A 12445-nucleotide genomic window follows, 5' to 3' on the forward strand; every position below is an offset into this window, starting at 1 on the left:
AATTCAAACCCAGTCAAGTAAAAATTTTTGACTGAAGGTAAAATTTAGATTAAACAAGACAAATATTTCTTGAGCTTCCTAAAGGTAATTACTGTGCCAAAGGGAAGCTAAGCTTCTGCTTCAAATCACGGCTAGTCCTTGGGCAAGTTTGAGGCACAGCTTTCAAACACTGCCACTGCCTCTAGAAGACCACAAAACAGACTCCTCATGAATTCAAGAATACTAATAAACTTTTATTTCTGTGTCTTCCTTTCTCACCCTGTAAATTAGAATGGTTAATATTTACAAGACCATTTAGCAGAAAAACTAGTTTATGTCTGTAAAATTCTTTGAACAAAGAAGTGTTACCTGAACACTAGGTAATATTTTCAGATTTAACATGAGGAATCATTACTTAAAATATGCACATCTTCTACCAGCACTGCCTTTTAACAGTGATTAGGAAATGCAACTAGTATAGCTCTCACTATAGTTAAATATTTGTTACGCTTACCTCTGGGTCACAAGTCAGGTTTGCATACTTGCACAGTGTTTGATTAGCCATGACTTTATACACAGGTTCTCCTGATGTGGCCAGAAAACTGAACGAAATATTTTAAGGAGGAATCACAGAACTGTAGGCTTTGAGCAACTTAGGATTCTGCAGTGGGTAAAGAGCTCTAAAGAACTTGTGCAGGTAACACAAAAACTTCTCTTGCTATGCAGAGATGTATCTGAAGGGTTGACAGACAAGACTGAATACTCTTTTTACTTAGAGAACTAAAGCAAACTCCATCCCAGAGCTGTAATAACCCCATACCAGAATGGGCAGAGGGTATAATCTTGAAAGTTGTCTTTATCTCTCCTGCATATCTATCTTTGACAAGGCAGACTATGCAGTAGTTCTTTGACAGTTTGTATTTTGGTGGTAGATATAGAGCATAAGGATGAATTAACATTCTGACCCTCCTTGTGAATGAAAGAACAAGAGGTTTTCAAATAGCAGTTTTCCCCTTTCTTAATCCTTACCAAGCCCTTGCTGTTTGGGAACAAACAGTGGTTGCTGTCAGGCAATTCAGAGAAGACAGTGCACTGTATATTCTCTCACTCCTTTCTCACACTTTTCTGAATAAAACACATACGGAGCCCACTCCACGCCCAGTTAACTAAGAGACTGTTAACACCAGGCCTGTAGAGCACACAGCACTTTAAAGACCATATTCACTCTTTGCTGAGGGCCCTTTTTAGTCCCTGAAGTCAACCTTTAGTAGTACATAATACCTTGTATGATCCCCCTGCCTTGGCACAAATTTTAGTCCAGATCTTTTTAATTAGATTAAATGCACTAATTTGTACATCACATGCAATCGTGTGGCAAGGAAGAGTGCATCAGCACATGATGTGCTAAGTGACCAAATAACCCTCTTAACACTGCTTTGATTAACATGAAATAGCAGAGAATTATCTAGTCTTGTAGATCAGAAGACTTGCTCCAGAGAGGTACATGGAAGGATACACAGCTGTCACAGCCCAGTAGGAAATACAAATTGCAATGAGTATGAAGGTGACAATGGGGTAGAACAGTGTAGACATTATATAGCCAATAGCCCTGTAAAAGAAACAAAACATATCAATAAGCTACAACAATTCCAGAAATAAGCTTTTTATCAGTCCTTTTCTAGCAATTTTACTTTGAGATCCTTGTTGACAGTCGTAACATAATCTATCACTGGGATCTCAGAATACTGCAGGAACTTTATTCAAATGTCTCCAAATCTTGACTTTGTCATTTCTGCCACTCTACTTTTATCAACAGTAGTACTACAGTGAACTTTATCTATTTGCCATGTTCCAGCCTATCTTCTTTCTCCTTCTTCATGACTGCTTCACATATCCATCTCTTTACAGGCCACTGACCAATTTCCATGACATTTCCTTGCTGACTGCTGCAGACATCACTTTTTATGTCCTTATCCCACTCTGCTCATCCCATGCTCTTCCTTCAGTTTTAACAGACCTGAAATTACCTTGCTCTACTTTGTATCTGACAGCTCTGTTCCCAGCTCCTTTCCTGCCTTAGAAGTGCTAGCTATTTTGGGGCAGAGACAGTCAACTTGTTTTTGCAATGCCAGGACATGCTTACAGCTTCCTGTGACTACATGACTTTCCTTGCATGTGCCATAGATGAGTGGTGCTCACCTTTGGCCACTGGCAGGCAAGAAGAATGATGGCCTTTTGCTGCTGACAGCATAGAGGGCTTATTTTAACATCAAGGCTTATGTTTTAGAGAGTGACATTCTACTGCTAATTCTTGTGGACAGAATGTGACTAGTGAGCAGGAACTTGAGGATGCCGGTTCCTACTCTGCCAGTGACAACTTCTCTGTAAAAGAGGGAGCTGATATAACCCCTCTTGGTAAACTGGCTGCAGTTATCTCAGAAGGGAACAACTCCAGCAGGGTATCTCACTGGACGTGAATTCAGAGAACATGTGCTTTGGTCACTGAAGCTTACAGTCATTAACAGTCTTTACATGCCTGTTATCTATCTTGTCCTGTTACTCTCAATTTTCTTTCCTGTGACCCTGTAAGCCTATCACAAGCCTTTTTGTCTAGTACTATTTCCCACAGTATTTCTCCTATGACTTATGGCACTTTTGATGTTATTTGTTTTATAGGATGTAGTTCCCAGAACGCAAAAGGAGAAAAATTTACTCAGTTTCTACAGGTAAAGTAGCAAATGCTGGGGGCAATGCAAGGAAATTGTCATGTGCAATCAGCAGGTTATGAGCAACACACCAATTGTTTCCTGAGTCCAGAGATGTAAAAGTCACACAGGTGGACACAGCCTTATGCTGTGTGAGAAAAAATCACAACATATTAGCTGTGTTCAGCAGTTAATGGTAGGCCACTTAGTTACCACTAAGACCATGGACAATTATTCCAACAAACTAAGTAACAACTTTTGTTTCTGACTATGGATTTCAAGTCAATTATTAGCATTATAATTGTAATACTTTTGAAAAAATAGTTAAAAGGTATTGAAAAACATAATTTGACTTCCAGTCATCAGCAGCTTATTTTTCATCTTTCTGAATACAGGGCATGGTCTATTAGATTTACAGTAATTACATACACTGTTTCATCTCATGCATTATGCACAAGAGCAAAAACTTCATCCTCAATTGACCTTTCCATGCTGCTGAAAAACTACAGAATTATTACTTCTCAGCAAGAAGTTTATGAACTTTCTAAAATCCTTCTACCTGTCAAGGTTGTGAGCAAAGGTTTTTAAGAGTGCTAAAAGTGTCTCTGGATTTTAATGAACAGGAATTAAAGAGTTTAATTTAGTGCTGCCAAAATTAATTGCCATGCTCTAATTGCACAGTAGTGTAACACAGGAAACAGGTATCTGACTGAATGCTGAACTTCCGTATTTCTTAATCCCATCACAAAAATCCCTAATCCTGATTCCTAGAACCACAATGTCAATAGAGATGGCAGAAGACCACAAGGAAGTGCATATAGAAAAACTCAGAGCTAACTCTCTGTGCTCTAACAACACAGCTCTGCTTCCAAGGCCTCTGAGATCACAGCCTATTTGCAAAAAAAAATCCAAGGGCCTGAGGTTTAAATTCATCTCTCCTTTGTAATATTCCCATTAAAAAAAAAAAAAAAAGCGTTGGCACTGTGTAAAACAGAAACCACTGTAAACAAAACCTATGCATATTTCAGGAAACACAAAATGAAGACGCCCCTAACGCCTTCAACTCTCACATCCTGCTCTGCTTTCTTCTTTACTCAGAGCTAAAAAGAGGTATCTTGGACTGCAACCTTTTAAAATGTCTGGTCACAGAAAACTCCTTTTCTTTCTGCAGATTTATGCCTGTCCACACAAAAGTTGGATTGGAGCCAGAAGAAACCAGTTTTTCCTAAATAAAAGCCACAGCCAAAACAACACCAATCCTCTACCACTAGTATATCATTCCAGAGACAATCCAACGACAGAGCAAAGTTGGCAGTTATAGGGCCTAGGCTCCTATTAACAGTGTACCACACTTAGCTTTTCTTCTGAGACACCTTCTTGCACTGAGCATATGTAGTAACATCAACAATGTATGTATTCTTAAGGAAGGAAGCTGAGAGATAAGAAATACCTTATAAAAATGCTCTTATAAGCACAATGTCATTAACAGAAAGCTGGCATTCCTTATATTACCTGTTCAGTTCAACAAATCCAGTGTTGTATTTTAACACCCAAATTTCTGCCTTTGGTATTGAAGCTTGAGAAGACTGTACTCTAGAGATCATTTAACAGAATTCAAAATGTATTAAAATCAGACAAACATACCTACTACCTTCCTTCAACAGTGCAATAGCAATCCGGATCCGATTTCTTAGGAAGATCAGCATCAGTATGATTATGACTTCAACACCACAAAGTATTATCACTGTAAGCAAACAAACAAAAAAGTTAGATTTATCAAGAACCAAACCTCTGTAATTTTTTTCCCTTGTATTTTACACTACTGTTCATGAACGCCACAAAATTCTCTACTTGAGCAGTTCTCTTTCTCCAACTGCACCTCTCAAACTTCAATCCACTTCATGCAGTTCCACTCTAAAGAAGTTCGATATGCAGAGAGCTAGTCAGAACCTGATACTAGCATTTATATTTTTAAAAGAAAAATGGAACATATAATTCTCAGACAAAGATAAAAATTTACTTTAATGTAATTGCAGTATCTAGAGATTTAGAAACAATTCATCCTTTACAAATTCTACTTTTCATAAACAAGCATTTTGCAAGTTCACACGATAATGCTGCTCATTTGTAGCATTTAGATAACAAAAAAAAAGAGATGAAGAGACAACTTTTTCATTAAAAGTGCTATTGTTCTAAAATTTAGATGCACTAAAATCAATTGATTTGTTTGAGCATTAACCTGACATGAGCTCCTTTCACCTCCTTTGGATTAAAATAAAAAAAAGAAGAGACTACAATCGGACAGTTTTGGACAAATTATTTTCACCTTCCAATTGCGCTGATGAAATAATACACATTTGCTCTGAGGTTAGAGCTCTGAGAGCACCATGCTCCAGAACAATTCCTCTCTTAGTTATAAGCAATATTTGAATCCTAATCCTCATCTGGGTAAAGAGTCTGCTTCTGTCTGATTTCTATTTGTGCTGGTTCAAAACCTACTTCTGCAGTAGAAAGTAAGAATATTCTGTGGACTTCTATCTAGATAAGACAGTCTTTAATGCCTGAAGCACATCTCCTCTGACTTTGAGACATATCCATTAACTTTTTTGTCCTTTGGATTGCTAGATAACATTTAAACCAGCCCAACAGGTGTGGGTGGTTGCACACAAGTTCTGTGGAGGGAGAGGAAGACAGAAGGGCCAGCATCCATAAATATACTTAAACTTGTATGGAGATTTGCAAAGGAACATGAGACTTTAGGGCTTTAGGTCCCACAGCTCAGACATAGTCTCAGAATATCAGACCCAGATACTCACAGATGATGTTAAATTGCAATCCCAAGTATTATCAGTATTCCTGGCAAAAGAACTGCAGGTGGCAAGTGACTGCTGTGGTGTTCAGAGCCACAGACCTTGTTCAGAACAAAGTTTTTGTTACACACGTTTCAACATCATCTTCCCATGAAGAAATATAAAACCAGGTTTCTTTAAAGTTGGTTTCATTTCAATTCAGCTCTGTTAAGGTACTTGTTCCAAACATTGTGAAAAAGGCAAGCCATGTCAGTACATGATGAGTTCTAGACTAGGAGTACATTTTCTTCAAGGATATTTAACTATTTATTTTGCTGGGCGATGTTGGAAAAGCAATTTAATTCCTGAGTATCTCCATTTACTCATCTGAAAGTGACACTGACTTCTAGATAAACTATACATTGGCTGCTAGGAATCAGGCAGGAAAAGAGCTTGAAGAGTCAGAAGAAAAAAAAACATAATAAAGTCCCAATATTCTCTAGGGATAGCATATTAAAAATCTCTGCCTCAACAATTATAGAAGATGCCTCAAGAGCTCAATAATCCAACATAGAGGTAAATGAAGACACAAAGAAGAGAAAGGAGATTAAAGCAGTATACTACTGCTCTATTAATTTAGCTACCAATAGGGAGAGGCAGTGTTTTAGGTTATGCTATCATCAGTTAAGTGTCTGTGTGCCTTCTAATAGAACAGTAACAGGAATGGACAGGTATTTGTTCTCTCTTCTGTCTCTCCTTTCTTGGGGAGGAATATGTGTGCTGCAGGCTGCCTTGTTCCAGAAAGATGTTGTTTTAAATACACTGCCTTGCAGGAGAAGGCAACGGAGCACTTTTGAAAAGAAAGGTGATGAAATTTGGTATGGTTCATTCCACAGTCTTAAATCAGCCTCCAAAAAAATTCAGTGACATGAATGTAAATTGAGGGGAGACCTCATTAGGGTCGTCAACATCCTCAGGAGGTGAAGCAGAGGGGCAGGTACAGATCTCTTCATTCTGTGAAGACGAGTGACCACTGAGGAAATGGCTGGAGCTGAGTCAGGGGAGGGTTAGGTTGGATATTAGGAAAAGGTTCTTTCCCCAGAGGGTGGTTGGGCACTGAACAGGCTCCCCAGGGCAGTGGTCACAGCACCAAGGCTGCCTGAGCTCAAGAAGCATTTGGACAATGCTCTTAAACACATGATGGGATTGTTGGGGCATCTGTGCAGGGCCAGGAGTTGGACTCAATGATCCTGATGGGTCCCTCCCAACTCAGCATATTCTATGACTCTTATGATACAAAGATGTAGTTACTCATGTGAGTTATTAATCACAATTCTGGAGCACTCAAAGAGGGAGAAAAAATAAACTGGGAGTGAAAAATGCCCCTGCTTATGCAACTTCATCAGGACTAACTTGATTATTGCCTTCTACTTCCCCATGATGAAGACTGAACACACAGGAAGTAGAATGCTAATAACATAAGAATTTTTCACTCGTATCACTATTGTGATTGCATTATCTTCCTTACAAATATACTAGTCTCATTTTAAGAAAGCACACTTTTATACAATAGAGAGAAATGGAATTGTTTGCTTCTCTAGGCACCACATGTAGAGGACGAGATTTAACAGGGCAGAAACTGTACCAAGACACTGATTGATTCTCCTGAATATACATTAACAGATACCAGATTTAAAGGGCACTTACTAAATGCTAACCATGTTTGCCTCAGTTGCAGGTACACTTTGAAGTCTGTCTGGAATCCAATATCATAAACAGTGAGGTCAGATCCAGGTATTCCTTTAAGATGATCATATTCCCAGTAACAATGCCAGATGCCTTTTAAAAAACAACCAATATAACATGAGTGTTTCTGAAGAATGCAAAGACAAATTTTAACAAAAATCTTTTACAAGCCAAGTGTTTTGTCTTCAGCCTATCAGGTAAGCAAAACCCAAAAATGCATCACTATGAGCCCAGTCAATTATAATATCGGTACAAGTGATGACACACTGAGCATACTGTGTGTAGATAAGGCAGTTTACTACATCTGGTGCTAAGTATTAGCACAGCTGGATTCTTCCTACATTTTGCTGCCACTTAAGTCCTTCTCACTTAACTCTGTCTCAAAGTAGGCATTCATTCCCCCAACTCTACCATTTAACTGATGTAATTACTGATTTTCCTTGCCCAAATTTAAGCAATAAAGAAAGACAGCCTCAGAGGCTAGAAGATTACACTTACCATAACCTATAATTCCAATCACACCAAAGATGAAAATCCAGAAGAGAACCCCAGCCGTGAACCTCAATAACACAAGGAAGAGCAGACTCAGCATCATTGCAATGAACAGCCCACTAGAAAGAGAAGAAATAAACGCAGGGAAAACGAGTGTGAGAATCTATTCACTTTCTTGTATCCCTGTTACTCCAAATGAGGGTCACTTCATCTCACATAAGAGAATGCTTTGTAAAAATGTACTTCAAATCTTTGTTATGAAATACATTCTCATGGCTATTATCTGCTATTACAAACAAATAGTTTATATATGACAGTCTTACAGGGCAGAGCCTGAAATATTTGTAGGCACTAGGTTCTCAGGCTGGCTGAATGGGACTAATACAAGGCCCTTTTTGTCACTTACACCAGTTGTACAACCCCCTGTCTTTTTCAGGCCACGGTCTAATCTACAGTACAGAGTATTCCGAGTCTCCTACCACTAATGACTGTGAGTATGGTATCAGACTATGAGCAAGCTGTCCCTCCACCAGTGACTGAACACCTTTAAAAGCTTAACTGATGTTTCTGAAGTAATTCTCCATATTATTATCTAAAGTATGTATTTATTGTCATGGATTTGCATTCAGGCTTGACTAATGCTTAACATGTGCATGTTACGGGCTCTCACCTGGCAATGACTTCTGTTCCCGTTTAAATTGAACACTCTGGTCAATCAAAACCAATATTAATGGGTTAAGAATGCACAAATACTTACATATTTGCTTCAGCAAAGTAGCTACTTCTTTTGTTTCAAATTTGTTTTAATTAATTGCTGATTAGCTAGTATTAATTGTAAGATGAAGTTAATACCATTCAATACTTTTTGTTCTCGATGTTGCTTTGCCTGCTGCATTGGAGTTATGGATTTATATTGGACTTATGGATTGTAATGGATTTAACTATATATTGCTAATATGAATTTAGAAATTATGTGGGGTTTATATATATATACACTAATGACACTTAGCAACTGCAACTGGTTTGAAAGTCAATTCAGATTTTTGAGTTTTGGAATTGCCATGCAGATGGGTCCTGCAAGAGAACACAGCACCTCCTGATTTTCTGTCTGGCAGGACATTAAAAAGCTACCCCAGATCAACTGATGTTCTATGTATGTATGCTGTACTATCCTTATCTCACGCACAGAACCACAACAGTTTTATTAGCATGTGATGAAAGGAAATTACAGTTGCTCCTTGAGTTTTAAAGTAGGATTGGTACCAAACACATACATGATATATTTTTTTATTCCCTGTATGCTCCAAAGTGAGTTTGGAAAAATAAAAAATACCCATTAAAATCTTACATTAAAATCCAATACCAAGAAATGGCATAGTCTTCAAAAATTTTCACTCCAATTGATCTTGCATCCAGGACATTATTGATGCCGCTGAGAAAAAACAAATCAAAGAAAAGGTTGCTTCAGGTAGAAAAGCGGAATTTATTTAAACAACAAATAGGCTCAGTGGAAGAATCTGAAATATCTTTGCTAGTGATAAAAGTATATTACAATTCTTCAGTTCCAGTTCTGTCATCAAGCCAATATCAATCACAATTATAGCAAAGAAAAAAACTGCATAAGAGTCTCTCTGCAATTAGTGAAAAAAATTTTATTAAAAAGGTTTTATTAAAAAGGCTTTATCGCCAGAGTATAGTCTATTCATATCTGCAATGTAACAATGGCCAAACAGTTGTGATTCTAGGACTGCTAATAGCATAGAACCAGAAAGAAGCTCAGAGAAGCAAAATGTTTACTTTATGGAACTGTTTTCCTATCCTGCAAAGTGCTTGCCTGTATTATTTTTTTTCTAAGAATAGCCCAGTACATTGTTTTTTCCCAAAAGCAGGAGCACCGTGATGAGGTGAGATGCCCAAAGGACAGCCCATGGTAGTAGAAAGGCCACCACAGAAGAGGGTAGCCAAGGCCATCACTGGCTGGCCTGAATCCTGCAACAGAAGGTTTGCATCTTGAACTTTCCTAGCAAAACTAATTTTTTAGAGGAAAAACAACAAGAATGATTTAACCAAATGAAAACCACTGAGACAATCAGACTAAAACTTTTTGCTCCTTTCTGCACACCACAGTGCTGGATTTCCTTAACTGAAATTTGGAAGTGCTCAGGCACAGAGAGACCACTTACTACCAAGTCTTGCTTGGGTACTCTCAGCCATCGGCTACAACAGATTCTGATTATTTTTGAATTCCTAAATTATTGCACAGTCTCAGAATCCAACAAATGAACACTGAAAAAGGGTAAAACCTACTTTGCAGCTTCCCTGAGATCAGTTACATTTCTTGTCTTCCCTCTTCCATCTTTGAACGTAGTCTGATTTGCCACGGTCAACACACCATTCTTTGTGGAGAAGTCTGGGAAGCATCTCTTAAGAACTGTTCAAAGTATCAAAACAAAGTATGCATATTACATTTCATGTCAAGGTCCACTTGCATCATTTTTCTTTTGTAACATATTTAAATAATTTCAGATTTGCAGTCAACTGATTATCTAACAATATGCTGACTTCGACAAATTTTGGAAGAGCCATTACATTCAAGATTATGATTTTTATGCTCTGGGGCTTTTTGTCCAAGCTCAGGCAGGGTAGGATCATAGATTTCAACTGGAGATTCTAGGTCCTACCAAACAACAACAGTAGTATATGTAAAAGTTTAAGAACTTGTAATAAATGTGGAACTTACTCTCTGTCAGTATCTGGGCAGCTTACAAAAACTGAAGCTTCTCAAATATGCCATTTCATGGTAATAATCAGACCAGCCCCCAGGGACAGACTCAACTTGACTGGTCACGAATGGTACTAGCACCCAAAACAATACATAACAGCAAGTGTCAGTTCCTCATATGCCAGATGAGTTCCAGTACCAGCCACTATCACTAGATATTCTTGGAGAGGAAGCAATGGAAAAAAGACAGAAACTATTGGTTAGACAGAGGGAGGAGGAGATTATAAAAAAAGAGAGAAAAGGAGAGATGTTTGCACACTCATTTATGCTGCCCTGTTCTTTGCTGCAAAAAGTCCTGGGTTTTATTCCAAAGGGAAGAGCAGGTCAGTCCTCCTACACAGCTGTACTTTATATAACCATTCAGTGCTTTCCTTATCAGATTCCAATAAATATTAATGCCAGGGTTCAATATTCAGTCTGGTATATCTACCCCAGCAATTATTCTGACTAAACAATTAAGTAACGTGCCTCTTTTCCTCCCTCTGTAATCCCTGCCCCTTGTTGTAGTCTAAAAGAAGACAATGGTTTCTTTGCAAATTATTTTCTGTCTTTTGGGTCAGTACATCAGTTTTAATACGAATTCTTAATATGTTTTTAAAACTGAATCCATATTTTCTCTTTTTAATAACCTGTCCCCATTTTACATGATGTCCATTTTAAAGCATGGCAAAAATAAACAGCAATTTCTTATTTGCATAAGCTTCTGGGTCAGTATTACATTTCTGCAGGTGAGATGAGCTCTGAGATCTGTGGTTATCTACTCAGAAATATGTGCTGACCATAGTGACAAAAACATTTTTGACCCCTTAATTCCTCTGTATGCCCTGCATAGCCAGCACTGCAGCTGAAAAGAGCTGCACTGCGACTGGGCTGAAGTATCATGTGAACTTCAACAGCTGCCCATATGAGCCTTCTCACGTTCGTAACATTTTCTTGATGCCGGTGGGGTTGCTTCCTCACATATTTTGGAAGGTACAATTTGAGCCATAAAACTTTTGTTATCAGTGATGATTCAAGAGCAAAAAAGAGCTCAGCTTGACCTGATCACAGGCTGAATGTTTCCAGATGACAGAAGAAATATCAGTAAATATTTATATTTTCAAACTCTTTAAAATTGAATGGATGTGACTGTCAGATAACAGACAGTTCATAGTGACCTTGCCACTATGAAAAACACACTTCAGACTGGAGTTGTGCTTTAATGTGAATGCTCACAATCTGCTAAGACGTGTGTAAGAAGTAGAACCACTCACAAGGCCTGCTTGGAATGATCATCGAAGGACAATCTTCATCACGTAGGACTTGAGCAACAGACTAAAAAGGGGAAAAATAGTAATGCTGAATACATAGCAGTTTAACTACATGGTTTTGTAGCCTCCTCCCCAAACCTGGCTGGTGGAGCTGCAAGATACATTCATGATTAAAGTGAGAATCCAAACTGTCATTGTGATTTGAGAAAAGACTATTCTTCTTTTCTTTTCTAGTGACAAAAAAAGAAAAGACCTGTCCACTTTGGATCAGCATCTAAGCCAGAAGTGACTGGGCAATTGTTCCTTGCCTCTCCTTCACCTTTTCTCTTAAAGAAAGCAAGAATTCAGCACAATTAATATAGCTGAATTGCAAGGTGTTTTAAAGATTGGAGAAATAACACAGTAAATTTGAGTGCAAAATCAATAACACGAAGGATAGATTAATTTTCTTAGCTAAATTTCTAAGTAGCTGTAGATGACTTATGAGCCTTAAGAATTGGTTTGAGACACTCTGCTCTACTGCTGTGGAGTACCTAAGTACTTACCACAGTACTGCAACTACATGGGTAGCTGCAGATATTCTTTTAAGCAAACAGCAATCATTTAAAGAGTGGGGAATTTAGTGTGTATACAAGACCTTCACCCTGGTTTAAACAACTGTCAAATCACATAAATGGGACATATGCTTATACTGTGACATCA

At 38.1% G+C, this 12445-nt stretch overlaps 1 protein-coding gene across 2 annotated transcripts in view; it reads right to left on the minus strand.

The window, feature by feature from the left end:
* The window catches only part of SLC44A5 (solute carrier family 44 member 5), a 71104-nt gene that overhangs the window by 13148 nt on the left and 45511 nt on the right, over positions 1–12445 (minus strand). For both annotated transcript variants that reach the window (XM_032697113.1, XM_032697112.1), the window contains exons 7-14: positions 11747–11807; positions 10019–10142; positions 9060–9143; positions 7718–7830; positions 7181–7312; positions 4329–4428; positions 1496–1588; positions 494–581 (exon numbers count right to left, since the gene is read on the minus strand). In XM_032697113.1, the coding sequence (XP_032553004.1) occupies positions 494–581; positions 1496–1588; positions 4329–4428; positions 7181–7312; positions 7718–7830; positions 9060–9143; positions 10019–10142; positions 11747–11807 (795 nt within the window). The remainder of the gene's footprint in view (positions 1–493; positions 582–1495; positions 1589–4328; positions 4429–7180; positions 7313–7717; positions 7831–9059; positions 9144–10018; positions 10143–11746; positions 11808–12445) is intronic.

This window comes from Chiroxiphia lanceolata, chromosome 9 (assembly GCF_009829145.1).
Source record: "Chiroxiphia lanceolata isolate bChiLan1 chromosome 9, bChiLan1.pri, whole genome shotgun sequence".
Lineage (NCBI taxonomy): Eukaryota > Metazoa > Chordata > Aves > Passeriformes > Pipridae > Chiroxiphia > Chiroxiphia lanceolata.